The sequence below is a fragment of the Hemicordylus capensis genome, chromosome 2 (genome assembly GCF_027244095.1).
Source record: "Hemicordylus capensis ecotype Gifberg chromosome 2, rHemCap1.1.pri, whole genome shotgun sequence".
NCBI lineage: Eukaryota > Metazoa > Chordata > Lepidosauria > Squamata > Cordylidae > Hemicordylus > Hemicordylus capensis.
In genome coordinates, this window is record NC_069658.1 from 364,489,387 (window position 1) to 364,503,609 (window position 14,223).

A 14,223-nucleotide genomic window follows, 5' to 3' on the forward strand; every position below is an offset into this window, starting at 1 on the left:
TAGCAGCAGTGCACCATAGTGACACTGCGATACTCCTTGACTTCTTGACCCCAGATGAAAAAGAGATTAGCCCTGTTTGGACATTGGGTTGATTCAGACAAACACTGGCCACAACGTGTGTGTTACAGCCATCAGTCATCTGAACTGGCCCTTTATATTGTACCTGCATTCATATTTCTGTATACTTGTACATGTTTCTGTGTGAGTGACTCTACCTGTGTTTGTTTTAAAAGGGAACCTGGCTACATGCCCCTCAAATGTAAGGTACAGTTAAGAAGTGTACTGCTGTACCTATGTCTAACATAATGAGTAAATAACTGTGCCTATGTACAGATCTGTATTTCTGTACACTCATTATACAACTGTTGAGCAAAATATCTGAACAGGGCTATTGTTGCCTTTGGAATGTCCATCACTTCTGCCTCATGCCTGCATAATCTTGGTCAGTCAGGCAGATAGGCTTGCTTAGTACAGGCATCATCCATTCAATAAAATATACCAGACATTCTATAATGGTGGGGGAGGGATTTTAAATGTCAGGTGCAACAATCCCATTCCTCTTTGTGCTGGCTATTCAGTGATGATTTCTTACTGTTTGGATCACGAGAACTCTTAGGGAAGCAGTGAAGCTTGCTCATAGCTCCATCATTTTGAAATTTAGTCTGCCATCAAGACCCCTCTGTTCCCACTGACTCACCAACTCTATTACCCCTCAAGTCCCTTGCATCTGTTTTCAAGCATACGTCCATGTGTTATTATTCATTTATTTATCTTCTTTCTACCTACCCTATTGCTTTTGTCCTAAAGTGGCTTACAAAATGTAAAACCTAAACATACAAATGATAAAACCATAAAAGCAGCATTAAAAACCATAGGAGCCTAATATCAACCATTTATGGATCAGGGAGCCAAAGGCAATTTAAAATTACACCAAAAAAATTCCCCTCCCTGCTCTCCAAAGCTTGCAGCTGCATGCACTGAATGAGCAGAGGCTATGAGGTAGCATTTGTTGCCAATAGTGAATTTGCTTTCCCCTTACCATCAGCATCTATTATTAGCCCACTTGTGCTGGAAACAGAGCTATAAATTGTTAACTGGTTCCATTTAAATCAAAAGTATATCCTGGCAAATATAGCTGTGGTACATCACCTTGGGGGTTACAATGTGTGAAGTTGATCAGATATGTTTCTCTCTCTCTTCTACAGAGATTCCTGGTTGCCCTGGAATGGTTGAAAGCTGAATGTGCTAAGCACCCCTCCTCACCATTTGCAACTCTCAGAAGCTTGTGAAGAGACAAGTTCACGCTGAGCCACACTTCTGTCACTGAATGGGGAACTACTGCTCTTTCCCTACATAGCTCCTCATGGAGTGCTGAAGGAAAGGGCAACTTGTAAGCCAAGAGCTCAGACTGTGAAATGCAGGGAATCTGCAGTGAATGAACCATTTTGAGCATCCAGTTGTGAAAAATCAAATCAGTTGTTCTGCAGCACTACTGCTTTAGTCTGGATTGGCGGAGCCTGCGCAGTGCAATGACGAAAGGTATTCTTGGAGCTGAACAATATGGGTTTCTAGAAACAGGAAAAAGAGAGAGCACAGTATTTCTCATCTATTTCTTCACAGGACATATCCTCAAAGAACTCAAACCTTTGTGAATACATTTCCCCATGTTGTTGTTAGCCCACTTGTGGAAGGGACACCAAACATGAGGCTTCCTGGTGAAGCGAGTGGATTGCTAGGATCATGACTGGATTTCTACACAGCCATGCAGTTCAATTGTGAAAAGAATCTTGGAAGTAATGAACTGAAAAGCACCATTAAAAAGTAATTGGTTCACACTGCACTTTCTAGGCTAGTCTCTGTTGCTGCAAGCATTTAAAGGTAAAGTGTGCCATCAAGTCGGTGTCGACTCCTGGCGCCCACAGAGCCCTGTCGTTGTCTTTGGTAGAACAGAGGAGGGGTTTACCGTTGCCTCCTCCTGTACAGTATGAGATGATGCCTTTCAGCATCTTCCTATATCGCTGCTGCCCAATATAGTGCCAGCGGGGATTCAAACCGACAACCTTCTGCTTGATAGTCAAGTATTTTCCCACTGTGCCACTTAAGGTAGCCTTTAGTCACTTCTTTTTCTAAGCAAACACCCCAAGAGTCATATGGTGCTGCACAGATGGAAGTGAATTATTGCCCTCCACAGGATTTAAGAAATTTGTTCAAATTTTACCATAGGCTCTCCACTTCAGACAGTTCTCAGTGATACTGATTTTGGCTGAGGACTGCAAGTGCCCAAGATTGAAAGGCAACTACTGTGTTTTGTTTTATTAACTTCTAAGCTCCCAAACACCTCTCAAATAAATTTCTGGATCCTAGGTTTGCACTCCTGAGTCTAGAACTCTCATAGGATGCCTGAATCCTTCATTTGGTTTATTGCAAGGTCTGGACTTCACTGTTCAACTCACTCCAGTTGCGGCTGCTGGATAATGCCCTATGTTAATAAGACTGTAGGGAGGCCATTTTTGATCACCCTCGGTCTTTGTCAGAAGTGGAAACAGGCTGTATGAAGCACCCAGAGGGGGCAGAGAGGTGGGGAAAAGAATCCTATGAGGAGTCTGAAATGAAGATCTGGCTATATAAAGGAATAGGGGAGAATCTTTAGAATTTTATTTTATAACTAAGTTCAGTTCCCCATGAATTAAGAACCCTAGAGTATGAAAATGTTTTCAAATGCAATCTTTTTCAGTCTAGAAGGCCACACTCAGCTTTAAAGTGCAGAGGGAAATGCTAGTGGTTCATAATATTAAGGGCTTTGTCCCAGAAGATTTAGAGGATGCCTGGAGCTGTCCATAAAATCAGTGTCTATCTATGTAATATGCCCTCCCTTCTGCAAGGAGCTCAGAATGGCCAAGCATCAAAAGGCCTTTCAACCTTCCGCTGTGTGGCTAAAGAGGAGAGACCTGTGCTATAAACTGCAGGAAGGAGATCCATCTGCAGAGAAGCTGGTGTGGCTTGCCTTTGGGGATGACAAATGATTGTATGGCTGTTGGCTCTCATGGACTGTGCAAGGAGGAACCTCTACTGGTCAGGCTGCATTTAGCAACTGGAGCCCTAAGTATCATGTTGGGGGAAGGGAAGGAGGAAGGGATTCAAGCCTCTACCGAGAACATTTGCTGTGAAGTCAAGACACACTGGGCTTCCATCTGTGCTGCTGTGTAGTTGTGACATGTATTTATTTATTTATTGTATGATGGTGTAAGAGAAGATGGCAGGATATCTTTGTCTAGCTTCCTAACCTTCATTTCTAAGGGGAAGACAGTGATAAATCTCACAGTGTAATGGGCCACTGGCTCCACCAAAATAAAATTTAATGCATTACAACGACCGACTTCTGTACAGAAATATTAGAGCATAACTGGGTAGGCCCAGGAAAGGGACCACAGGAGGACATTTCCATATACTGTATTTGTTAGCAGTCTCCCTGCTATGTATTCTCTCTCTGCACTGCCATGGGTTGTGTGAAAAACAAATCTGATTTAATGCTGAGCAGTCCATTACATGCCGTCATTGTGTACTGTCTGGAGGCCTTAGTAGATATAAACCAGCCTAGCTTCACTGTAGTCATGATGTTTAATCTATGCATATTTCTCCACCTGATGAACTCCACTATGGCTTGCAGTCGTAAGTTGTAGGCCTGCTGCAAACTAGCTGTGTAGGCAAATAGTGCAGCTAAACAGTTTTTGTCAGCTACTGATACTTAAGCATTGTCCATTAGGACCAGACTAGACATAACATGGAAGATCTGCAATGAGGATCCTCTACTTTTAAAAACAAATTAGTGTGCGTGTGTGGGGTGGGGGTGGTGGGGGTGGATGTGTGCAGTGTCCACTGTCAGGAGCCTAAGAAGGCACCTTAGTGGGGAAAGACTGGCAGCTGACAGACAGGTCAGACTGGAGGTGCTGCAGGATCTTAACTAACAGCAAGCAGACATTTTGCCCTGATGTAGCTCAGCTGAGCCTTTAGGTGTTCCCTTGAGTCTGACTATTCCTCCCAGGCTCCACCCACTTCCTGAGGAGTGGCACATCTTAAAGGAGTAAACTCCTCACCTGGAGCCCCTAGCACTCTTTTGTTAACTCCTCCTTGGCACAGCGCCTACAGGGGCAAACAGACACTGCAGGGTGTGGGAGTGCCAGTGTGGAGGTGGCCAGGCTCAGAGGGGATCAGGTTGGAGAGAGGCTGCGTCTGAGGGTCCTGGTTGGGGAGTCTCTGATTCAAGGGACTTGACACTGACAGGCTGAGGCTCCGTGTTGGGGCCCAACTCCAGTGTCTCTGCAGCTAGTGCTGCAGGCCTTCCTGGCTGGATTAGACCTCCTTCCTTTATATTGGAACCAGGGGTGTAGCTATAATTGAGTGTATGGATTTAAAGAACATGCCCCCCCCCGCTCCTGAGGGCCCCCTAGCTCCACCCCAACCTATTTTCTTCATTATCTCCTTCACTCCCAGGGGCCGCTGGAGAGAGGGGTGAGCACGGGCCCCCTCTCCCCTACCTCTGCCCCTGATTGGAGCCCTGGTTCCCTCTCGAGACTGGAGTCATGACAGTGTGGTTTCTTTGGAGACGGCAAGGCTGTCCCCCAGCTGCAGCCTGGGTGGATATGTATGTTTCCCCCCATGAAGCAAATAGCAGCATTGAGGGTGGGTGTGTGGATTTAAATTGGGGAAATGGCAGAGGAGAAAGGGGCTAAAAACAAAAACAAAGCACCCTTCCATTGTGCGGCAATCTTGATCTGAATTGTTTCCGTTTTTTAAAAAAAGCATTCACAGATCTCCTGTGTCAAGTCTTTGACCTGTACTATTTTTTTTTTTAATGGAAACACGATGACTGAACAGAACATCATCCTTTCCAGTGAATTGTCCATAATTTTTATACTACAAAATTAGAATAATTATAGGTTAAATGCAGAGTAATTTTGACTGAAATAAAAGAATTGATTCAGATAAGTGACAAATTATGGATTTATGTCAGCAAGATTGGAGGTTATCTTGGATGTAAAGAATAGCATGGGTTTTCGGGAGCCCGTTTTCCCCACCATCCTCACAAAACAAGACTTGCATAACAAGACAGCCATGTTTGGATCCTGCTATTCTTAATCTTCAGAAAGTGATCTTGCTTTTCACTTAACTGTGATAGTGATTGATACCTTTGCCATATCTCATCCTTGTGAACCCATCAAATAAGTTTCAGTAATAGATCCATGCTGCAGCTATCAAGTTGAACTTGCATAACTAAAGAATGCAGGAAGTCAGTCAGTTGATTGTTGCAGATAATAAAATGAATCCCTTGTCTGCTGCTTTTTGGTGATGGCTACTAATCTGATAAATGTTCAGTGGTCCATGATGTAATAAAAATGCAGATGTTGCTCTGTTGTTGTTTTTTAATTTAAGCAACACAGAATGTACACCACATTTCTGTGTCAGTTAAGAAAGTTTATTTGGGCTAAGCCCAATCAACATTTTATGCTAACATGCCTACATGAAAGGCCTTTTGGAAACTATGAGTTTATGGGCTCTAACAAGCTGCCTGTGTGGCAACTCAGAACTGGTGTCAGTCTGATTCAGAGATTTGTGCTTTGCAATATTAATGATTCTCCACATATGGAAACAGCAGTTGAACTGGGCCAAGGTGCTGCTGCTGTCTCCTGCAGTTGCCTAATTTGGCCACATCCATATTCAAGCTGTATTATTTCATTGGGAGTATTAATAGAGATGACACTAAAGCAGCCAGTCAACATGCAAACAACTAGGGGTGTGCATGAATAGATTTTTGCTATTCGATTTGACTTTGAATCAAATCACAAAAATTTGAATCCATTTGTCAAACTGGCTGGCCAGTTTTGATTCAAAAATTCACAAAAAACAAAAAAAACCCGCCACAATTTGTCCATAGGGAACAATAGGGAAAATCTAATCACCCCATTGTTCCCTATGGGTAGGTAGGGACACCAAAGTGGTCTGGGTGGTAGGCATGATGAGTGATACCTAACACCCAATCCACAAAAGAAACAGGCAAGCAGATGATTTATAAACATTTTTAAAACTTCCCCCCAAAAACCCTCTAGGATCCTAGGGAGGATTAGGTTAAACAATTTTTAAAATCACCCACTTGCCCATTTCTTTTGTGGTTGGGCGGTAGGTAGCACACATCATGCCGTACCAACCAACCAACTTTGGTGTCCCTTGGACCTGCCCATGGGGAACAATGGGGTGATTTGAGTTCCCCATTGTTCCCTATGGGTGAAAAAAAGCAGAGTGCACTGTGCACACATTTTGCAACCTTATCTTGAAAAACAACATTGCAAAGCAGCACACACAGTCCCAACACAGAACAACACACACCTGCCACTGATCCAGGCAGACCACCAAACCGGTTCAGAGGTCCGGAAAAGGACCTCCGAACCAGTTCGTGTACATCCCTACTAATGGCATACATAAAAAGAAACAATAAATGCAGTGACAGCTGCACAACCCTATAACATCAGCCTACTCAGAACACACACAATGTACAACCAGGGTGTTCCAAAGACCATCACAGCATCCACCCAAGTATAGACCACTGTGTCATAGTGAATAGTATAGACCTGCAGTTGACATCAATAGCCACACAGTCCAGGGCTCCTTACAGGCAAGGTTTTGAATGCCCTTGTAGTCCAAACACAGCTAGCTTGCAAACAACTGCTCTTTTGCCAGGCAAACAACTGGTCCATATGGGAAGGAGGACACCTACCAAACTCTATAGCCCAACTGGGCAGAAGCGGCATGCATGAAGAACCCATGTGTCACCTAAGTAAAGGGTTCAATCTCCACAGACATTCATCTGACTGTTCCACACAGTGTTGGAGCCGTGACAAAAATAAGGTAGTGGCTGGGTTTTGTTTTGTTTTTGCAAAAGAAAAAAGTCACACAGACAAGGAAGCGAGGAAACCAAAATAGGAACCAACATTATCAGAATAGTGTGAGGGTTGCAGAAAGTACAGATTTTAGTATCAAATAATAGATGGGGTGCAGGGATGAATTTCAGTGGAAAACAGTATAGGAGGAAAGGGCTAACCCCCTTCATGCCATATATCCCAGTCCATATTGGGACCATCCTGTGGCTGCTTTTGGTAAAATAATAAAATTAAAGAAGACTACTACTACTATTAACAACAACGGGAATCTCAAACATGGGATTCAGCAGTGCATTTGAATTAACGTCCAATGTGACCTTTAGGCTTCTGAGTTGAGGGGGCTTGGAGGCTGCAGTCAGGTTCTGAAAGGAAACAAAAGGGCAAACACTTGAACTTCAGTTTCCAAAACAGAAACTAATTGTATTCATTATTTATTTCTTTATTGCATGAATGTCCCCTGATGCATTGCTGTTTCTCCAAATGTTTTCCTATGGTTCCCAAAGAGCTGAAGTCCAAATATTATCCCCTCTCCACAATCCCTGGAAATGGCTGTAGCTTGATCTTTCTTAAGCATATGGCTGCAATAAAACCCCAATCTTCATCCTTTCATGGTTAGATGTGCAAATGTGAATTATTGCAGTTTAAATCGTCTTGATGGGAGCATATAAAATTGCTTTATGCTGCTTTCAGTAAACAGTCTGGTTAAGCTGATGGAGCTGACAGCACTTGCAAACAAGGCTGCTCAAATGGGGCTATTTTATTAATATATTTAATCTCTGAAAAAGGAAAGCTGCTCTTATTCATGCACATCCCACACAAATAATTGCTTTCTGTGGCTGACATCCAATGTGGCACACTCCAAAAAATGTTACGCATGTGGAAGAGGGAAGAGTGCAACCCACAGGGACATATTTTCAGGTGGCAAAGTGGGCTGCAGAGGGAAGGGGAGAATGGTTAAAAAAAATCACTTTTCCCTTGTTGCACATGTGCAACATTTTTTGGCACATGAACATTAGTCTGGATGTCAGTCAGTATTAGTCACCACTCTGTCTCCTAGCTTATTTGGGGGGGTTTGGTTAGAGATTTTTTTTTTTTTTTTTGCTCAGTGTTTGTTTCTCCTTCTTTATGTATAATGTAGACTTGTGCAATTTATTCAACTCTGAACAACCAAACGTGCACAGCCCTGCTGACACTACATAGAGACTATTTGTTACCAATGTGCACTTCCAGGCAAGACTCAATTCACTGACTCCTTGCCAGTTCTGAGGGCCCCCTTCAAGAGCACAGAGCCCTGCTGCATCTCAGCACCATCTTGAAAGGTGTGTGGGGAGAGCTGAGAAATGTAGTTCTTTCTACGGCTCAGTGGGGAAAGCACTGGAAAGTCTACACTAAGTGTGGTGTGCACTTCCCAACACTCCCTATATTCCTTTTGAGATGGTGCTTAAAAAACAACGGGCTCTTACTCTTTAAGGGTCCCTCAGAACTGGTAAGGAGTCAATCAGAGAACTGGGTCCCGCATGGAATTGCATATTGGAAACACTCTCCTCTATATCGAAAGTATCTGTAAACTATCTAGAGACTTTGGTAGTAGGCAGTATTCAACTTGTCAATCAAACATAATTACTTCATTATGTACAGGATTGCATCATGATAATACTGTATAGTGTATACATTATATAATGTATATAATTATATATGATGTATACATTGTATGCACAATTAGGCCAGTCGTTTTATGGGATGGGGTGGGGTGGGAAGGATCAACCTCAAACTGCCAAACACTCTGCCCCCGCCCTGCACTGTCCGGAAATGCCCAGTACTGTATATGATTAAATGGATAAGGAACAGATGCTGCACACCCCAAATAAGCCTGGGTCATTCTGTGCAGAACTGGGTCAGACCCTATTCTACTACTTCTAGTAGGGGAGAGTCTTTTGGTCATGAGGGTGTGTGGTCTGAGAGGTGGCCTAAGGCTTATTTTCAGGGAATTCTTGAACAGCAATAAAAATGTGTGGCAGAGAATTTTAAATCATGTTTATAGTAATACAAAAATGACCACACAACCATGTGGAAGTTGGCCATCCCTCCTGGAATCTCCAGTAATTAGCCTCAACCTCCAGGTAACTAATAAAATCAATCCAGCAGATTTAATGGACTGATTCTGAGAAAAATATTGGGGAAAATATGATGGCGGGGGGGGGGGATGTCCAGGAATAGCTTCAGTTAGAGTTGCTAACCCTAATTTTTGCTCCATGTGGCATTGTAACGCATGGAATTGCACATTACAATAAATTAAACATGGGACAGCCATTCCTTCCCACTCTATAATGCATAGTGAAAATTTCAGCTTAACTGTGCCTGGCTGCCACTGAAGCCTGTAACAAGATAATTTGTGGGGTGGGGACCTAAGAGGGTGCAGCTTCATTGCAGAAAAGCCAGAATATAAATACAGGTGGTCTGCTGTTCTTAAAGAAATGTAACTGTATTGATAATCAACATAAAATAAAAAAGGATCTAGTGTTTGTCAGTTATTCCAGTGCACTAATTGGACAGAACACTGTGAGGCAGGAACAGGTTAGAGTAATTGAGTAGAATTCTGCAACACACTTACCCCTGGTACCCCTTGCGCCCAGACCCAATGAAGACACGAGGCAAGAAGTGGAGTGAAACAGGCCACAACTTTATCAAATGCAACAAGATAATATGATTTTAAAAACTGAGCCAGTTTTGGAAGGGCGGTATATCAATCAATCAATCAATCAATCAATCAATCAAATAAATAAATAAAATGACATGCTGTGGAGTGGATAGGCTCTCCACCCCTACAGTGCAGTTTCTATGGACTTGCTGCCTTCAGCAAAAATCCACCTAAGTTCCCAAGGTGACACACCTAGGCTCCAGACAGCATCAGCCCTGAGGCAGATGCTCTCCTTCTTTGCCATCCTGCTGTCAAGGATCCTGTTTAAGGTGTACTTCCTCGAGTCGTCTACCCCTTTAAGGATGGTGACCCCTTCCACCCAGCATATTAGAGGAAGGCCAAGCCAGTGCTCCCTGAGCCATACAGCTTCTAACGGCTGCCAAGGACCTCTCTTTATGCTTTTAATGCATGCCTTAAGGTGTTCACTGACCATACATTACCCCCCGAATACCTCATTGCACCTGCCATAGGAAGGACCAGCATAGCTTGCCTCCTTCCACCACTCCGAAACAGCTCTGGGCAGGAAAATTGGATAGCAGGGTGGGGGGTGAAGCCCCCTCCCTGAACCAAAACACACCTGCCAGTGCCAACAGTGACCCAAACTGATACTGCATCAAGGGGACCCATCCAAGTGACTAAACAGGGACCCCTGCAGTGGCCCGTCCATGGGCACGTACCTCTCCAAAGCCCGTACTGTGCACAAGGCAGACTCAGGGGCCCTGCACAATGTCATCAGCTGCACCTGGCCTTGCTGGTCAGTCAATACTTGCCACTGCTTGCAGGAGTGAGGAAACAGATAGTGTGATGGGAATTAGAACATGAGTAAGTTTTTGTAACATATGTTAGGAAGAAGCAGAAGGCTTGCGGTTATGTAACATGTGGTTGCATTCTAAGTGTTGCTAGCTATAGATTTCAGGAAGTCTGGCCTGTGATTTGCAGCATTTGCAAGGTTTCTTAAGTGAGGGATATAAAAACAAGGACTAGAATACAAAGAGCAAGTTTTGGACAGGACTGAGGGTGCATCTTCACAGGGCAAAGTTCAAGGATCAGATGGCCTCACCTATTTTCCCCATTTAGTCTCCAAATCCATCCTACCGGAAGGCTGTCTAAATATTTTAGAGCAGAAACAACTTTTTCAAAAACATGTCTTACTCCAAGCAGCCTCTCTACTGAAGAATCTCCTAATTTAACACGTGTTTTGGTATCCTGGACTGAAGAAAAGGTGTATACACTCATTGAACTATTTTAATCGTCAGTACATTATGTTGCTGCTCTCTTGTTTGAGGGAACATTTGAGGAACATTTAGCTAAAAACATCAAGGAGAATAACAAAAAATTCTCTAAATACATCAGAAGCAGGAAACCTGCCAGGGAGGTGGTTGTACATCAGACAATGAGGGAGTGAAAGGGATTATTAAGGAGGATATGGAGGTTGCAGAGAAGCTAAATGAGTTCTTTGCATCTGTCTTTACAGCAGAGGTTACAGAGCATATACCTGTTCCTGAACCAGGCTTTTTGGAGATGGAGGCTAAAGAACTGAGTCAGATAGAAGTGACAAGAGTTGATGTATTAAACGGTCTGGAAAAATGAAAACTAGCAAATCGCCAGGGCCAGATGGCATCCATCCAAGAGTCCTCAAAGAACTCACATGTGAAATTGCCGACCTCCTTGCCAAAATATATAACTTATATCTGCAATCAGGCTCTGTAGCGGAAAGTACATTTGGAAAAATACATTTGGAAAGTAGCAGGTACATTTGGAAAGTAGCAAATGTAACACCAATTTTCAAAAAGGGATCCAGAGGCGATCCGGGAAATTACAGGCTGGTTAGCTTAATGTCTGTTCCAGGCAAATTGATGGAAAGCATCCTCATGGATAAAATTGTAAAGCACGTAGAAATACAGGCCCTGCTGAGAGAGAACCAGCATGGCTTCTGCAAAGGTAAATCTTGCCTCACCAACCTTTTGGACTTCTTTGAGAGTGTCAACAAGTGTGTGGATCAAGGTGATCCAGTTGATATAGTATACCTGGACTTCCAAAAAGCTTTTGACAAAGTTCCTCATCAAAGACTCCTGAGGAAACTTAGCAGTCATGGGATAAGGGGAGAAGTACATGTGTGGATTGCTAACATTGAAGGACAGGAAACAGAGGGTAGGGATAAATAGAGAGTTTTCACAATGGAGAGAAATAAGAAGTGGGATCCCCCAGAGATCTGTACTGAGATCGGTGCTTTTTAATTTATTCATAACTGATCTAGAAGTTGGGGTAAGTGGCAAGGTGGCCAAATTTGCAGATGATACCAAACTCTTTTGGGAAGTGAAATCCAAAATGGATTGTGAGGAGCTCCAAAAGGATATCTCCAAACTGGGTGAGTGGGCGACAAAGTGGTAAATGCATTTCAATGTTGGAAAGTGTAAAGTGATGCCCATTGGGACGAAAAACCCCAACTTCAGGTATATGCTGATGGGATCTGAGCTGTCAGTGACTGACCAGGAGAAGGATCTTGAGGTTGTGGTTGACAGCTCATTGAAAGTGTCGACTCAATGTCGACACTGTTTCCAGCTGTGAAAAAGGCCAATTCCGTGCTAGGGATCATTAGGAAGGGGATTGAAAATAAAACTGCTAATATTTTAATGCCCTTATACAAAACTATGGTGCAGCTACACCTGGAGTACTGTGTACAATTCTGGTCACCACATCTTAAAAAGGACATTGTTGAACTGGAAAAGATGCAGAAGAGGGCAATCAAGATGATCAGGGGCCTAGAGCACCTTTCTTATGAGGCAAGGCTACAACACCTGGGGCTATTTTGTTTAGAATAAAGACGACTGTGGGGAGACATGATAAAGGGCTATAAAGTAATGCATGGTGTGGAGAAAGTGGATACAGAGAAATTCTTCTCCCTCTCACATAACACTAGAATCAGGGGTCATCCCATGAAATTGATTGCCAGGAAATCTATGACCAACAAATGGAAGTACTTTTTCACACAACACATAATCAACTTGTGGCATTCTCTGCCACAAGATGTGTGACAGACAACAACCTGAATGGCTTTAAGAGGCGTTTGGATAGCTTCATGGAGGAGAGGTCTAACATCAGCTACTAGTTGGAGGGTTATCGGCCACCTCCAGCCTCAGAGGCAGAATGCCTCTGAGTACCAGTTGCAGGGGAGTAACAGCAGGAGAGAGGGCATGCCCTCAACTCCTGCTTGTAGGCTTCCAGCGGCATCTGGTGAGCCACTGTGTGAAACAGGATGCTGGACTAGATGGGCCTTGGGCCTGATCCAGCCGGGTTGTTCTTATGTTCTTATGTTATTAGATATGGATTAGAATAAAGCAGATCCTTATATCCATTATTTGTTGTTGGAGCAGAACATCCAAAAGGGCACGTAAGAACCTTGCCTCAGCAAGATAAATAGAAGTAATATGCAAATCATTTTTCTTCACATTGCCCTCTGTGTTAACTGGTAGAGCTCAAAATTGTTAATCGTTTTCTCATTGTTTCTCATCTCCTTTGCTGTTAGAGGTTTCTGTGCCTTTAACAGCAGTGTGATGATGAGAAATTAAAAAGGTTTTGCTTTTCCTATCACACATTTTTCCATGACAAGAAAAACTGCACCCATCGAATAGATCATTATCATGTAGCTGTTAAAGGCTTGTATAGAAGCCTCTCTTAGGAAAGGGGGCAGCAATAATATTTCTTCTCCTCTTTGTGTATGTGTAGAGAAGATTTTAACCAACTTAACTGGCCTGTTCCTGTGCCTTCAACTGTAGCCAAAACCTTAATAGAACATAAGCAGGTTAAGGTTTTTCCATCTGTTATGCTAAGAAAAGCTTCATCTACTAAGTTAGCAGTGTGTATGAACTGCAGTTCAAGCACCAGTGTAGCGTTGCATTGCAGTGGGGAGCAACACTCTAGGTATATGGAGCTTTAAGAAAGGGAACAGCAGATCCTTGCCAGCTCTCTGTCGTCCCATGCAGCTGCCTGCTGGGGAAGCACTCAGCCCAAGTACCCCTGTGTGGCTCCAGCACACTCATGGCATCCGTGCATGCGCTGGCACCATTTGTGTGGTCAGCATGGTATGTGATCAGCATGGATGCCGTTTGTGTGGTCAGCACGGACACAGTGCTGGTGCCATGCTGGGGTACCGTACTTGGGCCAAGTGCCGCCCCCTGCAGGAAGCTGCATGGGGTGGCAGAGAGCAGGTAAGAACCTGCTTGAATTGTGGTTTGTGTAAACCCCTATATTACCGTGTATTGTGAGCCAATGGGCAAGTGCTGCATTTTATTTTATTTTTTGGTTAGTACTCTCAAGTAAATTGCTATATGATATCTGGTTTTTAGTGATGCCAAGTTTGTCTACAATGGAAAACTCCCAGATAGGATGTGGTCAAATTCTGCAAAACAAACAAACAAACAAAAACAGAATTTGGTGGTGAAGTTTCTGTTCTGCTTCTGTGGATTCTGGGCAAAGCAGACTGAGGACTTACATGGTTCTTGCAATGAATCTATAAGTTTCACGAAAAGCATGCTTGGCCAGGTTTCCATGTCTTTTGCAGAGTCATTCCAAACCTGACATGGGTTGATGATG

The 14,223-nt window shown here is 43.4% G+C and overlaps 1 protein-coding gene across 4 annotated transcripts in view; it reads left to right on the plus strand.

Moving 5' to 3' along the window:
• Positions 1–5,404, plus strand: part of ADRB2 (adrenoceptor beta 2) — a 128,557-nt gene extending 123,153 nt beyond the window's left edge. For all 4 annotated transcript variants that reach the window (XM_053298037.1, XM_053298042.1, XM_053298039.1 and 1 more), the window contains one exon: positions 1,206–5,404. Coding sequence is in view for 2 of the 4 variants with exons in the window: in XM_053298042.1 (XP_053154017.1) it covers positions 1,206–1,240 (35 nt within the window). In the remaining 2 variants the exon portion in view is untranslated. The remainder of the gene's footprint in view (positions 1–1,205) is intronic.
• The last annotated feature ends 8,819 nt before the right edge of the window (positions 5,405–14,223 follow it).